The sequence below is a fragment of the Drosophila teissieri genome, chromosome 2L (genome assembly GCF_016746235.2).
Source record: "Drosophila teissieri strain GT53w chromosome 2L, Prin_Dtei_1.1, whole genome shotgun sequence".
In the NCBI taxonomy this organism is placed as follows: domain Eukaryota; kingdom Metazoa; phylum Arthropoda; class Insecta; order Diptera; family Drosophilidae; genus Drosophila; species Drosophila teissieri.
This window is the reverse complement of record NC_053029.1, coordinates 21,421,753-21,437,213: the sequence shown is the minus strand read 5'-3', so window position 1 is coordinate 21,437,213 and position 15,461 is coordinate 21,421,753. Positions and strand designations below refer to the sequence as shown.

Below are 15,461 nucleotides of genomic sequence, written 5' to 3'. Positions count from 1 at the left end.
ATGTTGTGTAACGGGTTCAGCTACGTCTATAAAAAGGTTTGTAAAATTTGCACTTTCTTGTCCAAGCGATTATTGGAAGTGAACACAATTTGCATTAAATTTCAGCATACATTTTCTTAAGTAGGCGGTAGGTAAATATTCCCTTCTCTGTTGGTCAACTGCAGTGCGAAACTGAAAGATAGAGACAGATGGAACTTAGCGATGAGGCGACTTTTAAACTTTTCATCCCCTATCTAAACTGCAGTCTATCGCTGATAAAAACCAAAACTGTTTAAAAACTTGTCCAGTCAACTGTCAGCTTATTACCAACATGACGCTTTATGTTTTATGTACCTCAAAATTCTATCTATATGATTATATCTATACGCACGACTACAACAACATCTGCCTGAAACCATTTCGTTCAAAAATCCGCGCAGAAACTGTTTGCTCATTTGGCAATTCGTTTATTTGGTTTTCGAGGCGCCTTCAACTTGACCTCAGAAAAACAGAAAGCGGACCATTTTGCGTTTTTCAGAGCGCAATTCGAGAGAATGTCTTTCTTCTTACAGCAGTCCCAAACAAAGTGCGTCACATGAACGCGACGGCAGCTAGTGTCCCCCAATAATTATGGTATCCGAAAATGAATATTTTCAAACCAATTTTGTTTTCGTTCCCCTGAAATGGTCGTCTGCGGTTATATATAGACTGCTATACAGGCTGAATAAGGACAAATCATTAACGATCGGACCAGTGCGCGTACTACCCAGATCCAATGGGAGCCTTTCTAAGAACGATTTATACCTCTAGGTTTCCAGTTGCCCACTTACCCAACTGCAGTCCAAGCAGTGCTCTCTCCGCACGCCAACAGCCAACCCGTTATCGAACAAATTGAATCGGTTATCTGCGGATATTGATATTCTAAAGACTTCACTGGCACAGTTTCACTGTTTCGGCACCGCCGCCAATCAATTCACCATAATTGCACAGATCTTCAGTTATGTTTAACTCGCTCAGGGTGCGGTTCGAGTGTTTATTCAGGGTGGCGGTTTTGTTGAAAATTCTTAGGCGCGGGTCGCGGGGTATGTAGTGCAGGAACACCTTGTTCGACTTGCCGCTGTTGTTGTAAGTACGGGGATTGTTGTTCCGGCCCTTGTCGAACGACTTGGCGCTGGTGGTCGCGGCCGATGCGGATGCTGCAGATGTTGGTTTGCCTGCACGATAGAATGACTTGGACCGAAGGTCGTTCATTAAGAACGTTAGGGGGTTTATCACAGGCCAACGGAGAATATATTGAGCGATAATTGACGGCAACTGGCGGCAGTTGCTGCTGGTGTGGCTGATGTTGCTGGTGTTGCTATTGCAGATGCAGTCGTAGCAGTTTGTGCTGCCAGTAAGCGGATTTTGCCGTGGCAGCCACATACGGTACTTTGTTATCGCGGAAATCAAACACTTTTCGATTCGTTGCCAACGAATTAGCGCGCCCGGCTATATCAAACAAAAAATAACAAACACAAATCGAACACAAAACTCGGCCTCAGTTGCTTCTCCGGCTACTCTGCCACTCCCCGTGTCAAGTGCGCGGCGCGTGGTGCGGAGGCGGATTCGCAGGCATTGTATATCTATATATATTTATATCGGCGGCGGGACGACCAGCGCGGCGTATGATTAATTCGTCTCTTGTGGTGCAACTAAATCGCTGCTTTCACTGTTCTCGCCTCCTCGCTGGCGCCTGATAATGATTTATGTCCTCGTCTCCAACTAGAAGCCTTCAGTGCAAACGCTGCAAGAGGGGCAGAAAGAGTGGGGTTAGCTGTTAGTTTTTATTCCTCTGATAAATTACAAAAATCTACTATATAAATATGTATATTCAATGCGAGCATAAATGCGCACGGATTTTTATGCGAAAGTCCGACAAAAGCCTAAAGATTCACGGCGCTCTCATCTTATGTTTAAGTGCTCGATTGACCAACAATACGAGATTTTCAAGGGGAATTAAGTTCCCGAGAACAGAACTCCTTAAAGATGTGAGGAACAGCATTTTTATTGGCATGTGGGGCATCACATCCTGTTGCTTTAATCAATTATTGTAGGTCAATTATTGAGTATTCAAAACCAGTTAATTTTATAAAATTTTTAGAATTTTAAGAATTTTAATTCTTTACTATTGTCATGATATCAGTAATATAGCGACTTTTTAAATTGTTAGTCCATTTCATAGTCAATTTATTAAGGTTTTCTTAAGGCCGATACAATTAGATTATCCGCTTTCAGAATGGATCATCTAGTGTGACAAATACATATTTGTATGTTGACCAACTGATCGTGGCTCTTCGAGTTCAACGTTCGATAGGCGATATAAACAGCAAACCTGAGTAGACAGCGAGCAACGCGCTTTACTTACCGAGATTTTCAGTTCTAAAACGCGATTGTCTGGGCTGCGACTTTGGGTAGACAACGAAATTGTCTCTTATCAGAAATCAAATTCGGATCACGATTACTGTGAGTACATAGATCATTATAGTTGGATTGTAAGCGTGTGGGGCGATAGCGATTCTCAGGCAAAAAGTGGCTGCCTATCTTTATAATATAATTGGCAGAAAATGGTTTTATTCGTTGCGATGCGATAAGCAAATGTCTAGCCCTCGTATCGAGGAATTGCGGATATTGGGAGTTGCAAACGAAACGATGAATTAGGCTAACAACTTTACATGAACTTATTTTTGCCAGATAAATCCCACTTCGCAGTACGTTTTTGTTAATTTTGTTAGTTCAGCACATTCTGCTGCGCCCTGTGGCATGCAACACTTTTCAAATGCACTCGCGGTTGGAGTAGCAATTTCACTTTGTAGAGCACATCGCGCTCGAAACATGAAGTCCACATCTTGCTTAGTCCGTATTAACACAACAATGGCCGGAAACAAAGGAACGCGTGAGCAAGACAGCCGCCAACGTCTCCTTGGAGTCCACTCGTCACGTCCCGTCCCGCACTCGTACTCAAGGCAATTCGGGCTGGGATTGAAGAACAACAGACCCGCAGCTCGTCGGAAGAGCGACTAAACCTATACCCACTTACGCCGCTGCCGGCGGCGCGGAACAGAGCACGGAGCAGACCTATCGCATGCCTTAATCTAATAAATTCCTTATCAAAGAGCGTCGGGAATATAGTATTTGCTATATCTGGCATTTGTGCAGCCAGAAGTACACGGACGGATACTTGTGGAGTCGGTTTGTAATGACACACGCGTCGACGGCGTCTGTCAACATGCCAACCTTTTGTGACGCGCTCTCCTCGGTTCTTTTGGCAGTATTCAGTGGTCAGTGTTGGACACGGAGCCTCTGTAGCGCTGGTGTACAAATCATGTGATTGTGGGTAATTGCTGTTCTAGTTACAACAACAATGCCGCAGACTACAAAATCAGACAAAGAAATCCAGCCGAAACTTTTATCTGTTGAGCTGAACTTCGACTAATACTGTCAAAAATTAAAAAACATGAAAAAAACATGAATAAAAAAACCAGAATATATAACAAAAATAAATATAAACTGATTCTTAAAAATGATATCTATATCTCACAGTCCAGCAGATTAATTCTTTCTAATACATTTTTCTTAAGAAATGCATTGTTGGTATGATGGAACTGTTGGTATTTAATACGCTATGTGGTGACCTATGAATGGTAACAAGTATTCCTGCATAAAGTTGCATATTTGACAGCGCGAAATATTTATGATCTGGAACATTCTTTTTCATTTTAGCATTTGCTTCACATAACTGAGGGATAAGCAGTCATTTTTGGGCACATGTTGGCTCAAATTGCCTATTATAATTACGGCGATAAGACAAAATAACTTCTTGCGTTGTTCTTTGAGTTGGTTAAACATGAGGCAATTTCATTGTACGTTCTACAAGTTGGCGATAAGTTTTATAGCACTCTTTTGATGCTGACCTAGGCCATCGAAATTGCGTTATTAGTCTGATTACTGTGTTTATGGAGTGCTTTATAAGTGTACCTGGGAAAACCTAAATGTATAATATATACGGATTTCGGCCTACAAAAAGATTTGAGTCTAAATGAATTACATTTCCTTAGTTGTTTGTTTTGATTATATAGAGAAAATGCCCCGAGGTGATCAGGAGGTATCAATACAATGTAGTTTGACTGTCCGCCATTACAAATTGAGGCAAGGACAAGCTGGTCACCTTAAACCGCATTGTGTTTGCTTTTCATAATCGCTTTCTGTACTGCCCGTCAAAGAAGCAAACAAATCACTAGCTCAAATTGTTTTTATGTGTGCTAAGCTTGCCAACACCTGACGTCAGTTTTTCAGCCTGCCTAATTGAAATACATATCATTTGAATTAAGTTGATTCCGTTTTAAAGAAAACTCTCTTCATTTCATTTTTGTTTTTCAATGTTCAAATGTTTTTAAACATTCTGGCAAACAATAATTTTGGGAGTTGATTATAAGTGAGTTTTTTGGGCATTGCAACAATAATGACGTCACATTTTTATTAAGAATATCTATATTATCTATGTATATGTCGGATAGCTATATAGTTTCTTTTTGTTTCATAAATAGGAAATTGAAAATGTAATTATCCCCATTACTCGTAAAGTGAGGGGGTATACAATATGCGATACAGTGATAAAATAAGTATACAGTGAGGAGGGAGCGTCTCAGCCCTATTTGAGATCACTAGCCGACTCAAATCTGGCCATGTCCGTTTGTCAGACCGTCCCTTTGCCTGTCCGTATGAACGTCGAGATCTCAAGAACTACATGAGCTAGAAAGTTAAGATTAAGCATGCAGATTCTACTATTCTACTGCTTTTCTTGCCAATTTCCATCGAAATGCTAACAAAATATTAACATTTTTTACTAAAAATCCCAGTAACTTAGTAACTCTCATTTGATGGTCTAGAATATCGACTACTGCGTTCTGTCTTGATTTTTTATGTGTGCATGGAAAAGAACCCATTTTCTTAGTGTAGCATTACTTCAATGTTTGGAATTTGGCCTTCATTTTTCTTACGGAGGCCTAAGTTACTGCTACCATACCGTTATAAATTATTCCATACTCAGAGAAAAATGCGACCTACCACTTGACCAAAACCACTTTTGATTGGGCTGATGCCGCACCCAGAAAGCTCAACACGAAAGCCATCGCAAAAAGTCACAAAGGAGGTCGCTGGTTGCATTTAACAAACATAAAGTGCACACACGGTTTACACAGACAGGTGTCGCTTTGCGCAGGCACACACACACACACACACACATAGCAACAACAAAGTGCATCAGAAGCAATGTCATCTCTTAAAAAGTTCTGGGCTCGAAGGGAAAGTCAAAAATGGGTCCGGCACTTTTAAACTGGTAGGCATACACACAAGCAAATGTATTGAGTTCGCTTTTAAAGGATAATTATGATTTTTGCCATCAACTTGACTAACTTACCGGTCACACCAACACTAGGAAAAGTTCCTGTATTGATTTTTCCTCATCTTTAAGATTTATTAGTTTTTTTGCCCAGTTTTGTGTGCTTAATATGTATGTACGGGTGAACTAGTATGACTCTCGAAATGTAGAATTTACCAAACTATAGTTAAATTAAAAAAAAAAATCAACATTAAGAGATTTTTAAAAATTGTGTAAATAATTGATAATTATAAATTGATAATTAAACCGCAATCGCTTCATAAACATATATGTTATAGTCACAACTAGGAAAGATGGCTCTATAACTTTCAATCTAGGGTATAAGTAGATAAAACTTATTGAATCCGGTACACCGGGACAGTTCTGAAACTCAATTTCCCTGTGTTATTAGGGGTACTTTAAAAAATTGCATAGATTTAGAACAAAGCCTTTTGTTTTGGCACTCTTTTTACTGCCTTTTGTTGCTTTGCAGCCTTTAAAAAGGGCAACTTGGCATAAGCCGGACATTTGGCTATGCGTGCAAACAACTTCAAGGCTGGGGTGACTTTGATTTTCTTAATTCTGCTCTTGACACGGGTTTCAGAACGGAGCCGAAAAGGTTGAATGCAAAATGCAATTCGCAAATAAAAATGTAAATTTGAATAAAACAATAACTACTAAGATTTAGCGATAAGATTTCGCATATAAATAGACAGAGCGATCGAAATGAATGCTATGAATTATTTATACTGGAATCGCAATCAATAAATCATACTGTCTTCACTGTTCAATAATTAAGCAACCATTATTCATAATAGATTGAACCATAGTTTGAATCTGTTTAGATTAAGAAATAAATTGAGTCTTTCGCCTTGCCATTTTTAAAAATTCCACTGCTGCACAGTGCGGTAAAGAGTACTAGATTCGTTGAAAAATATGTAACAGGCAGAAGGAAGCGTTTCCGACCTAATATAGTATATATATTCTTGATCAGGATCAATAGCCGAGTCGATCTGGCCATGTCCGCCCGTCTGTCCGTATGAATGTCGAGATCTCAGGAACTAAAAAAGCTAGAAAGTTGAGATTAAGCATACAGACTCCAGAGACATAGACGCAGCGCAAGTTTGTTGACCCATGCTGCCACGCCCATTCGAACGCCCACAAACCGCCCAAAACTGCCACGCGAACAATTTTAAACAAATTTGTTGATATTTATTCATTAGTATTGTAAATTTCTATTGATTTGCAGAACAACTTTTTGTTGAATTCACTTTTGTTGTCAGTGTTGAAGTCTCTCCTTTGCACTTGCACTAGCTGAGTAACGGGTATCAGACAGTCGGGGAACTCGACTATAGCGTTCTCTTTTGTTTTTATTTCACTCTACAGGTTCACACAACACAGAGATAATACTTGCTTTGTGTCTAAAGTACACTTCATACTGGATTTTGTACGACGACGTTAAAGCCGGGATTACTTTGATGTATCATTCTTGATATTGTATTTAGCTTTTCCCGAATAACATTTGGGATTTTGGGTCATTTATGACCCATGAGACTTATTATGTCGCTGATCATTCGACAGCTAGGAGCGAGTGGACTTTAGCTGCTTAAATTGCTCTACTTACGCGCAATGTATCTGGTGGCGATAAACTCGTTCCTTTGTCAACTGTGTTTACTCGGTATCTTGGACCCGAGTCCAATAAACAAATCGGCAAACAGCAACCAAAACAATCAATTCAGCGCAACTCTGAAAAGAAATCATTGGTTGGCTTCAAAGTTTCTGCACTCGACAGTTGTTGCTCTTCTCGAGTTTGAAATTAAACTGACTGAACAGCGATTTCCTTGCCCTTCCCAGCTGCCTCTGTCTTCCCCACTCGCCTTTCCCGTCTCTTTCTGGCCGCTGGATGTGCATCGGGAGTTTTCAATTTCGAAGTGCCCTACGCGCTTGCCACCACTAAACATATCATCGCTTCTGCCTGTTTGTGTTCTTTTGACGCAATGGAAATTTACCAGCGACATTATTAGTGCCGTCGCATGTCTTCGGATTCGTTGTTTTATCCGGCTCATTTTATGCTTCAGGATTTAGGGTAGAGAGACCTCAAGAATTAGGAAAACTGAAGGGGAAGCTGGGAAGTCGCAGTTGGTATACGCTTTCTTCTAAAACCTATCATGCTGTTGGCAAATAAGCCCGAATTTGATTATTCAATGCAGGAAAATGAGAATTGTTGTAATGCAGAAATAATTGACTGAAATGCCATAAAAACATATATGTATGTATAATAAGGAAAATATGCATATGAAAACGAGTGAAAAGTTTTCAAAATGGTAAGAAAAAAGTCATCAAAGTTATGTGTATGACATATGTATGTATGTATGTGTTAAGCCTATATTCCGCGAAGATATATTTTAAACATTGTCTTGCTGCTAAAGAATACTCCTAGTATTTTAAACTCTTGCAATTTGTTTTATTTATTCATGGTTTAGAGTGCCTGCAAATGAATTAAGGAGGTGGATTGTTCGCGTGCTCGAAGTGACGTCCTTACAGGATTAGCCACAGAAGATGAATGCAATACTTGCATGCTGACCTTATTCGTAGGCTCCGTGTTGGGCGATTGGGAAGATAATAAGTATTCATCAGGAGCGATTTATATAAATATATTCATCAAATGCGAGTAAAAAATCATATTCGACTTTCTTGCTCAGCATATTTCCATTTTATATACTTTAATGTCAAACACTTAAAAAAAAGCACAGCGGCTCGTGAAATGTTTGCATTCGACCCACGTAGTGCGTTCTCCACGTAGATAAGATAAGCTCAGATAGAAAAAAAGAAGCATTAATTAGCAACTATTTTATTCGTTTACGAGACTGTGCATTAGAAGTGTATCTCTGTAATAGTCAACAGCTTGGTCTCGTGATACTTTGAATATGTCCTGGTAAATTTGAAAGATCAAAGATCTGAAAGCATGCATGAGAAAATATGGATGCTTTGCTTCGCCAATTTGGATGATAATTAAGCCATTGGTAATTCATGTAAATACACGGCAACTAATGAAGCGTCTTTAGAGCCATTAGCATCGTTAGCACAGTTGCGTTACAAATCGCTGAGGCGACACTCGAATTGTAAAACCGGTTCTGGGCTCCAGTTCGGTTTCGCCTCACACGAACTGGCAATCAGCTGTTGGACTCCTCTCCATCCACTGCTGACACACATTATCCGGCAAAACAGATAAGCAGCAAGGTAAAATAATAATACTCGTAATAAATGCAAAGGTCTTACCGGTTTTGTCAGCTGATACATACAGATGTTTTCGGGTTTCCCCGCTACCCTGCACCCCGCTACCCTGCACAAACCGCCTTAGCCGATTGAGGGTCAATGGCTTCTGCGCCAAGTAATCTATACACATTTCGCTTCGGATTGCGTACAAATCAAGAAGCCGCGAGCTCAAGGACGCCAGCCAAGAGAATGGTTTTCGATTACAGTAAAACACACTTGCTGAACGCTGAATGAACCACAGATCGAAGGCAAAAAAGCGTATACATATATTTAAGTATATAGTAATGCACATGTGCTAGCTCTTTATTAAATACTATGGTTAGATAGTAGAAGAGAACCCATAGGTTTTTCAGCCTCCCCATATAGTCAGGACTAAATATCAAGAAAGAATATAAAAATGGTAGAAACTATTTAAAAACAGTATTATGAAATACAACAATCCTTTTTTAAACGGATTAAATTTGAATAATTTTGCGGATTTATATGACATTACTATTATTTTGACTGGGTCAATCATGTGCATCATGTGCACATTTAATAAAGAGCGAATGAGAATAAAAAGAAATCCGAGAACCAAACATAACTTCACAATTTTAAAAAACACTTATGTATTTATAGTTACTTAAGTGAAAAAATTAATAAAATATGTGAAGGAATGGAGAAAATAATGAGAAATAATGTAATGTAATAAGAAAAAATTTATTTTCTGTAAGTTTTCAGATCCAGTTCTCCAATTCAGGTGCTTCGAATCTGCCAACGGAAAAATATACATATATGTACATTTAACCGCGATCTGTTATGTTGATATATCAATATTTACAAAAGGCTAATCATTCGTTTAAAATTTATCAACTTTATATCATATGTATATGTATGTATGTATATATATATATGCATACACATATATGTACAGTTGCGAAAAAAATAATAGCACCACCACAACATATTTTGTTCTCGATCAAATAAATTAAGGTTGAGGTACCGATAGTACCAAATACTGATTTTTCGCATAATGCTGTATATTTTTCCTATCCAAAAATGAAAAAAAAAAAATGAATTGTCCATACCTTGATTTTTTATAATTTTTTTTGGGCGGCAAGGTCTTAAATGAGGCGAAAACAAAAATAGCACCACTATCGATTTTTTCAAATATATGTACATATGCATGTATGTACATGTACATATGTAAAATTGTGGAATATTTTTTTTGCATGAAATTTATCAGAGATCAAACCGGAACTGTATATATGTACATATATGTATGTCTAAGTCAAGGCACTCCATCTAACATCTCAGCCAAACAGAGGAAGGAACTATAATGCTATTTTATAATGAATAAAGTTTGCTTTTGCACAAAACATATCCTGCTTTATTCAAAACGGTGCTTACAAAGTGCGGTGTGTAATATTTTTGAGTTTGCAATTGCCTATCAATCTTTTACTCACAAACTGTACACTTAGTAAAGTCTTTTCTCAAACCTCTAGGGCTTTCGGGTTTGGATTGGAGTTTGCTTGGATGGTACCGAGGTCAAAGGCAGTAGAGGCCAAATGACTGGAGCAGCAAAACGGCGAAATGCCCTAAACTGTGCTGCACTCACTGAGGTCTACCAGCACCAGCATCCTCCCGCATTTGTCCTTCAGCACCACCCCCCTCATCCACCCTTCGGGTTGTGTACATAACTGGAGCAAGTGGGGAGGGCGTGGCGGCGAGAAATGTCAGAGCCGCAACTTTTTGATTTAATTTTCAGAGTGCTTGGTATTGAATTGTGTGGCAACAGCTATGATCCCATTGCGGTAATAACTGTTGGTTTCTTCCACTGGTAATACAAGTGGGCTTTCTAACTCCCCAAGAATACCTGCAATGGTTAGGGCCGTTGAATACCCTACTGACAAATCGAATATGAAGATGTTATGCCAGTAAATATAGCACTCTACGCCCTTTCTTGTCTTATCTCTGTTGAGTCACTACACTTGGTTCTGGAACCACTTTCGGTTTGAACAAAACATAAAAGTGTTATTAAATCGCGTCTGCCTTTTGCATACTTTTTCAACGTTCATATAAAACGTAAATCGTGCCAAAACGAGTCCAAAACTATCGACTTATAAATAGCCCGCTCTCATTCATAGAATAAAAAAGTTTTGGACACGAGGCAACAAAAATAAATTAAAAATTGTTAACTCAACACAGAAAACAACATTTATTATAAACTTAGACTTTCCAGTGGGAATTACGTATTACATATGTACAGGAGGTATGCATATGCATACACACACACATATTTGTATATAAATACCGTTCACAAAATGCAAACAGGGTCAACGTAACCCCCCAAATATTAAGCAAACTGTGTTTAATCGGTTCTCACCTGATCTCCCTGCTGAGTTGGTGAATTCGTGGTTTCTGTGCTATATTGCAACCAATGCTGTGTGTTGGTCCTGTGTCATTGCATTTTACATTATATCTTACATTAAAGGAATTGTTGTTGTTGGACAGACGAGTATAACAAAAACCCAATAAGCTTGCTCTCTCTTTCGTTTCTTTTGCGTATGTCTCTTCGTCGAATTTGTTAGCTGTTGTTTTATGAATTTCTGCCGCTCGACTGTTTCGACCCTTGCACAGTGGGATTGATTCGCTGCAGCACACGTCCGAATCAGCTGGCTTATATGTATATGCACGATTTCGATTCGTTGCGGGCTACTCTACGAAACACTCTTGTAAAGCGATGTTACGCACACTTCAGGTTTCCGTGGAAATTTGTTAACTATCGGCTTCGCCCTGCGTCACTCCCACTGTAAGGGAGTTTCGATTTTCTGCGGTGACAACACCGCTAGGCGGCACAAGTTCACCAGAAAATGTGGGGCGACCGGAGGTTGTATAAACAAAAGCACAGTGCACCCGAGTGCGGAAATCGCGTCTGTAAGTACTCGAAATGCACGCGGGAATCAGGAATGAACACTCGATTTACCCAATCGCAGGATTTCAATTGATTGCTTAACACGCTTTGTCGGGAGAAAAATAGGCTATCCTCTACTGCCACGGCCCTTAAAAATATAGAAAAGTCGAAAAGTCTCTCACACAAGCACCGCTCGACCGTTCGCACTCCAATTGGAACAGCATCTGACCGTTGCCGTAACAGCGGCTGTTAACGCAGCCCGTCGAGGGTTGAAATTTCGATAGCATGTATCGGAATATAGGCAAAGTGTAGTTTCAAAAAACATTGTTACAGTGATATATGATTTGCCATCAAAAATGGGATTATTTAATACAGTTTAACAATTAATATTTTAATGTGATATGAAGAAATGCATGGGTAATGTTGGTTGTATACTGTTAACGTATAACACTGTTACGTTAGCCCACAGATGTTCAAATTAGCTTCTCTGTTAAAACAAATTCAGCGCCAACTTAATCGATAATGTTGGGCTTGAAGCTAACATTTTCGACTAAACAAGTTGGAAAGTATCCTTTGTTGGGCAGTGCAAAATTACAAATTTTTTTGAACAGGTGATAAAGATATCAGTTGAAGCACTTCTACGTAATTTATAATATGTTATTAAAATGTTTATACATATTTTGCTTAATAAGATGGAATAGTTTAGTAAGTCCGAATGGCTATAGAATTATTTAAATGATCATTTTCTTTGGGTGTATTTTTCGCTGTCTTTACTCGTTCGTATTTCAATTTCTATTTCATATAATAACTTGTAGATATTTCAAAAGTACTACAATTAGGGATTATTTTATTTTTTTATTTTCGTTTTTATAAACTTTTGCTGTAATATAGAGGAAACTGTATAATACTGGAGTGGCCTCAAACATCCTAGGAACAGGTAAGTCTGTTATCGCTCTCAGCTTCCTCAGCTGAAAAAAAAAAAAAAAAAAAATAGTCGGTCCTACCAAGGATATCAAGCAGTTATCACTTACAAAGAATTTGCAGGCCGAGCATCAGCGCGAATCCAGCCACGGCGGCCACAAGGGCCCACCACCCGGCGTGGCTCTCAGTGAGGATCTCGAAGAAGACCACATACATTAAGGTTCCGCAGGCGATGGCCTGGAGCACTCCGGATGGCAGACTGGGCTGACCCGCTGCCACATGCTGGCTGATGCCCAGGCCAATTCCGATACCAATGGGCGTAACAATGGAGAAGGTCATCAGGTACAAGATGGCCAGTGAACTGCGTGTACGGGCGACCAGAAGCTCCATTCCTACACAAAAGGCCAGCACAAACTTGTGGGCGGAGACCGCTCCAAACATAAACCACACAGTGCTCACAGTGTCCTCCAAACCAATGGCCATGCCCTCGAAAAGTTCGTGGAGCGAGAGGGCCAGGATAATGCCCAGCCCCCTGGCAGAGGATCCATCGTCCGATGGCACGGGTAAGTGCGAGTGGCCGTGGTCATCCTTGGGCTGCTGGGGCGACAAATTCTTAACTTCCACTTCTTCCTTCGCCTGTGGATTGAGGAGTACACTGTGCCGAATGCTGCGTCCTCTTTCGAACGCCAGACTAGCCACTGACTCCTTTCGACTAAGCCTTCGCTGGTGGTGCCGCACGAGGTTGGTCATCACCTCGTCCAACGCGTACATACAGAAAAAACCCGTGCAAAGCAGCATTTCCGCCAGGGCGAATGGCGTCTGGGCAAGCGACCCACATTCCTGGAGCGCTTTCACTACCTCGATTACCTCGGGCAGTATGTGCAGAAAAGTGGTGCAGATCAGCACTCCGCCGCCGAAGAAGAGTAGGCACCGCACAACCAACGACGACCGGGTCTCCTCCGGACTCACTTTCGTCCACTGAAAGCACCTGTTCAGGACGTACGGAAGGCTGCCGCAAAGCACGGTTATGACCACGAGCACCACCATGGCCACTATCTTAGCCACCAGAAGCGCCTGACGATCCACGTCTTGCGTTTGATCCTGTAGCACAGGTGCGGTAGCGCTCATCTTTACGTCCCGAGTTGATAGCTTCGACTGGTCTGGTTAGAATTCACAAGCAGACTGATGGTTTATATTTCTAGTCATATATCAGCGAGAGGCGATTGAAATCTGATCGCTGATTGATACGCGGATTCACGGGCAGACAGCGGGCAAGCCTCGCAGCCCAGTATTGTTATCTAATTCGCCGTCCCCTGGACAGGTGGCTCTCATCGGACTCGCCGATAACCGAAACATGGTCAGGGGTTCTTTGCGAATTTTATGATTGAGGGCAGTTTTGTTATGTGCAGGAACATCGGAAGTATTTCTCGAATGTTATTATACGAAATCAGTGTGATTTAAAGTCGATCTCATTTAAACTTTATATGATAATGGTCGTAGGTATGGACTAAAATCGCTGCACAAAGCGTAATTAACTACAGTTACTAGTTGAGTAAGTGCTGTAATAGGTACGTTGCAGAGTTTCCATCTAGGAAAACATTTTGTCAGGCTTTATTGTTCAAAGCTTAAAATCGTTTTTTCTTATAAATATTAGAATATCCACTAGGGACATGTGAAATGGCTCTTGCCTTTGGCTTCGCCAACTGAAATAGAAAAATGTTTATTTTTCAATCATTTTAGCTTTCATTTATGCTTACTTGCTATTTGGAGACCAAACATCAGTACGAACCCTACCATTGAAGAGAGTAAAACGCGTACGCCCGCATTTTTTTTGGCCACAATTTCGAAAAAGACCACGTAGATGAGGGTGCCACAGGCCAGCCCCTGAAGGATTCCTGATACCGTGCTGGGCTCATTTGCCGCGGCAGATTCGCTGACTGCAATTCCGATGCCCACACCAATCGGAGTTACGATCGAGAAGACCAGAAGATAAACCACGGCCAGCAGCCAGCGGGTATGGGCCATCATGATCTCCATGCCGATGCAGAAGGCCAAAACGAGCTTGTGGACGGAAATGGCTCCGGTCATGAACCACACCGTGCTCAGACTCATCTCCAGCCCTATGGCCATGCCGCCAAAGAGTTCGTGCAGGGAGAGGGCTACGATAATTCCGAGGCCACGCAGCCAGTTGGGCTCCTTAGGAGTTTCTTCATCCTCGCCCGTCTCCTTGATCGTGATCACCTCCCGTAGCTTCTTCTGCTGCCGCCGACGAATCACGAATTTCATAGTTTCCTCAATGCAGTACATTAGATAGAAGCCAGCGCAGAGCAGAACCTCCGGCAGGCCGAAGGGAGTAGGGTCCAGCTTGCGGCAGTCCTGGAGAGCATTCACCACATCAATCACCTCCGGTAGCATGTGGATGAAGGTGGTGGCTATGAGAACACCTCCGCCGAAACTAAGCAGACACAGCACCACCTTAAATTCGCGAGCATTGTTCTCGGGTCGCTGGGTCCACTTGTAGAAGCGATCCAGAAGATACGGAATAAAGCAGAAGATCAGGGTCACGAGCAAGAGCACCACTATGGCCACGATCTTGGCCACGATTATGTGTTGGTCTACCATTGCAAACGGAGTAACTGGCCCGATATTATGGCATTCACTTTTTATAGTGAACTTGATATCTAGTAAGTTGTAGGTATCGGCAAATATTTACTTATATTAAGAGCTTACGGGTTTCCACTTAAGTTGGTCGAGCGTAGGGCTTTAGCAAAAGATACACGGCAAAATTTCGACATTATATCTTTCAGTCATTATCTACCTTTCGATTCAACATATTTTGCCACTTACCCATTATTTTCCTCGCTCCCAACATGGCCTCATTGGTCGGTTGTGCCGCATTAGAATGTCAATGGAAGATTTCAGCCTGAAATTTCAGCCGGCGGAAACAAACAATTTGTTACCAACGGCAGGCAAAGC

At 41.0% G+C, this 15,461-nt stretch overlaps 3 protein-coding genes and 1 pseudogene across 4 annotated transcripts; 1 reads left to right on the top strand and 3 right to left on the bottom strand.

Moving 5' to 3' along the window:
- Nucleotides 1–33: 33 nt before the first annotated feature.
- LOC122626593 lies at nucleotides 34–11,775 on the bottom strand. Of its 2 annotated transcripts, none has more exons than XM_043806911.1 (3): nucleotides 11,037–11,775; nucleotides 810–1,762; nucleotides 34–171 (listed from the first exon to the last, which is right to left on the bottom strand). In XM_043806911.1, the coding sequence occupies exon 2, from the start codon at nucleotides 1,399–1,401 to the stop codon at nucleotides 910–912; it is 492 nt and encodes a 163-aa protein (XP_043662846.1). In that variant the 5' UTR covers nucleotides 1,402–1,762; nucleotides 11,037–11,775; the 3' UTR covers nucleotides 34–171; nucleotides 810–909. The 2 variants fall into 2 exon arrangements, with proteins under 2 accessions (XP_043662846.1, XP_043662847.1); XM_043806912.1 differs by lacking the exon at nucleotides 11,037–11,775 and adding an exon at nucleotides 2,384–3,041.
- LOC122611610 lies at nucleotides 2,423–3,765 on the top strand (annotated as a pseudogene).
- A 647-nt stretch (nucleotides 11,776–12,422) lies between the features above and the next one.
- On the bottom strand, nucleotides 12,423–13,668 carry LOC122626803 (zinc transporter ZIP2). Its single transcript, XM_043807198.1, has 2 exons — nucleotides 12,596–13,668; nucleotides 12,423–12,532 (listed from the first exon to the last, which is right to left on the bottom strand). The coding sequence occupies exons 1-2, from the start codon at nucleotides 13,611–13,613 to the stop codon at nucleotides 12,492–12,494; spliced, it is 1,059 nt and encodes a 352-aa protein (XP_043663133.1). The 5' UTR covers nucleotides 13,614–13,668; the 3' UTR covers nucleotides 12,423–12,491.
- A 370-nt stretch (nucleotides 13,669–14,038) lies between these two features.
- On the bottom strand, nucleotides 14,039–15,130 carry LOC122626804 (zinc transporter ZIP1). The gene is made up of 2 exons (XM_043807199.1): nucleotides 14,243–15,130; nucleotides 14,039–14,188 (listed from the first exon to the last, which is right to left on the bottom strand). Exons 1-2 carry the CDS (start codon nucleotides 15,105–15,107, stop codon nucleotides 14,148–14,150), a joined length of 906 nt encoding a protein of 301 aa, XP_043663134.1. The 5' UTR covers nucleotides 15,108–15,130; the 3' UTR covers nucleotides 14,039–14,147.
- Between the last annotated feature and the right edge of the window lie 331 nt (nucleotides 15,131–15,461).

Coding starts and splice junctions, on each gene's coding strand:
- LOC122626593 (XM_043806911.1), bottom strand. CDS start 1,401: ATGTGGCTGCCACGGCAAAATCCGCTTACTGGCAGCACAAACTGCTAC.
- LOC122626803 (XM_043807198.1), bottom strand. CDS start 13,613: ATGAGCGCTACCGCACCTGTGCTACAGGATCAAACGCAAGACGTGGAT. Junction 12,533..12,595: donor GCTCGGCCTGCAAATTCTTT/GTAAGTGATAAC, acceptor TTTTTTTTTCAG/CTGAGGAAGCTGAGAGCGAT.
- LOC122626804 (XM_043807199.1), bottom strand. CDS start 15,107: ATGGTAGACCAACACATAATCGTGGCCAAGATCGTGGCCATAGTGGTG. Junction 14,189..14,242: donor GTTTGGTCTCCAAATAGCAA/GTAAGCATAAAT, acceptor TTTCTATTTCAG/TTGGCGAAGCCAAAGGCAAG.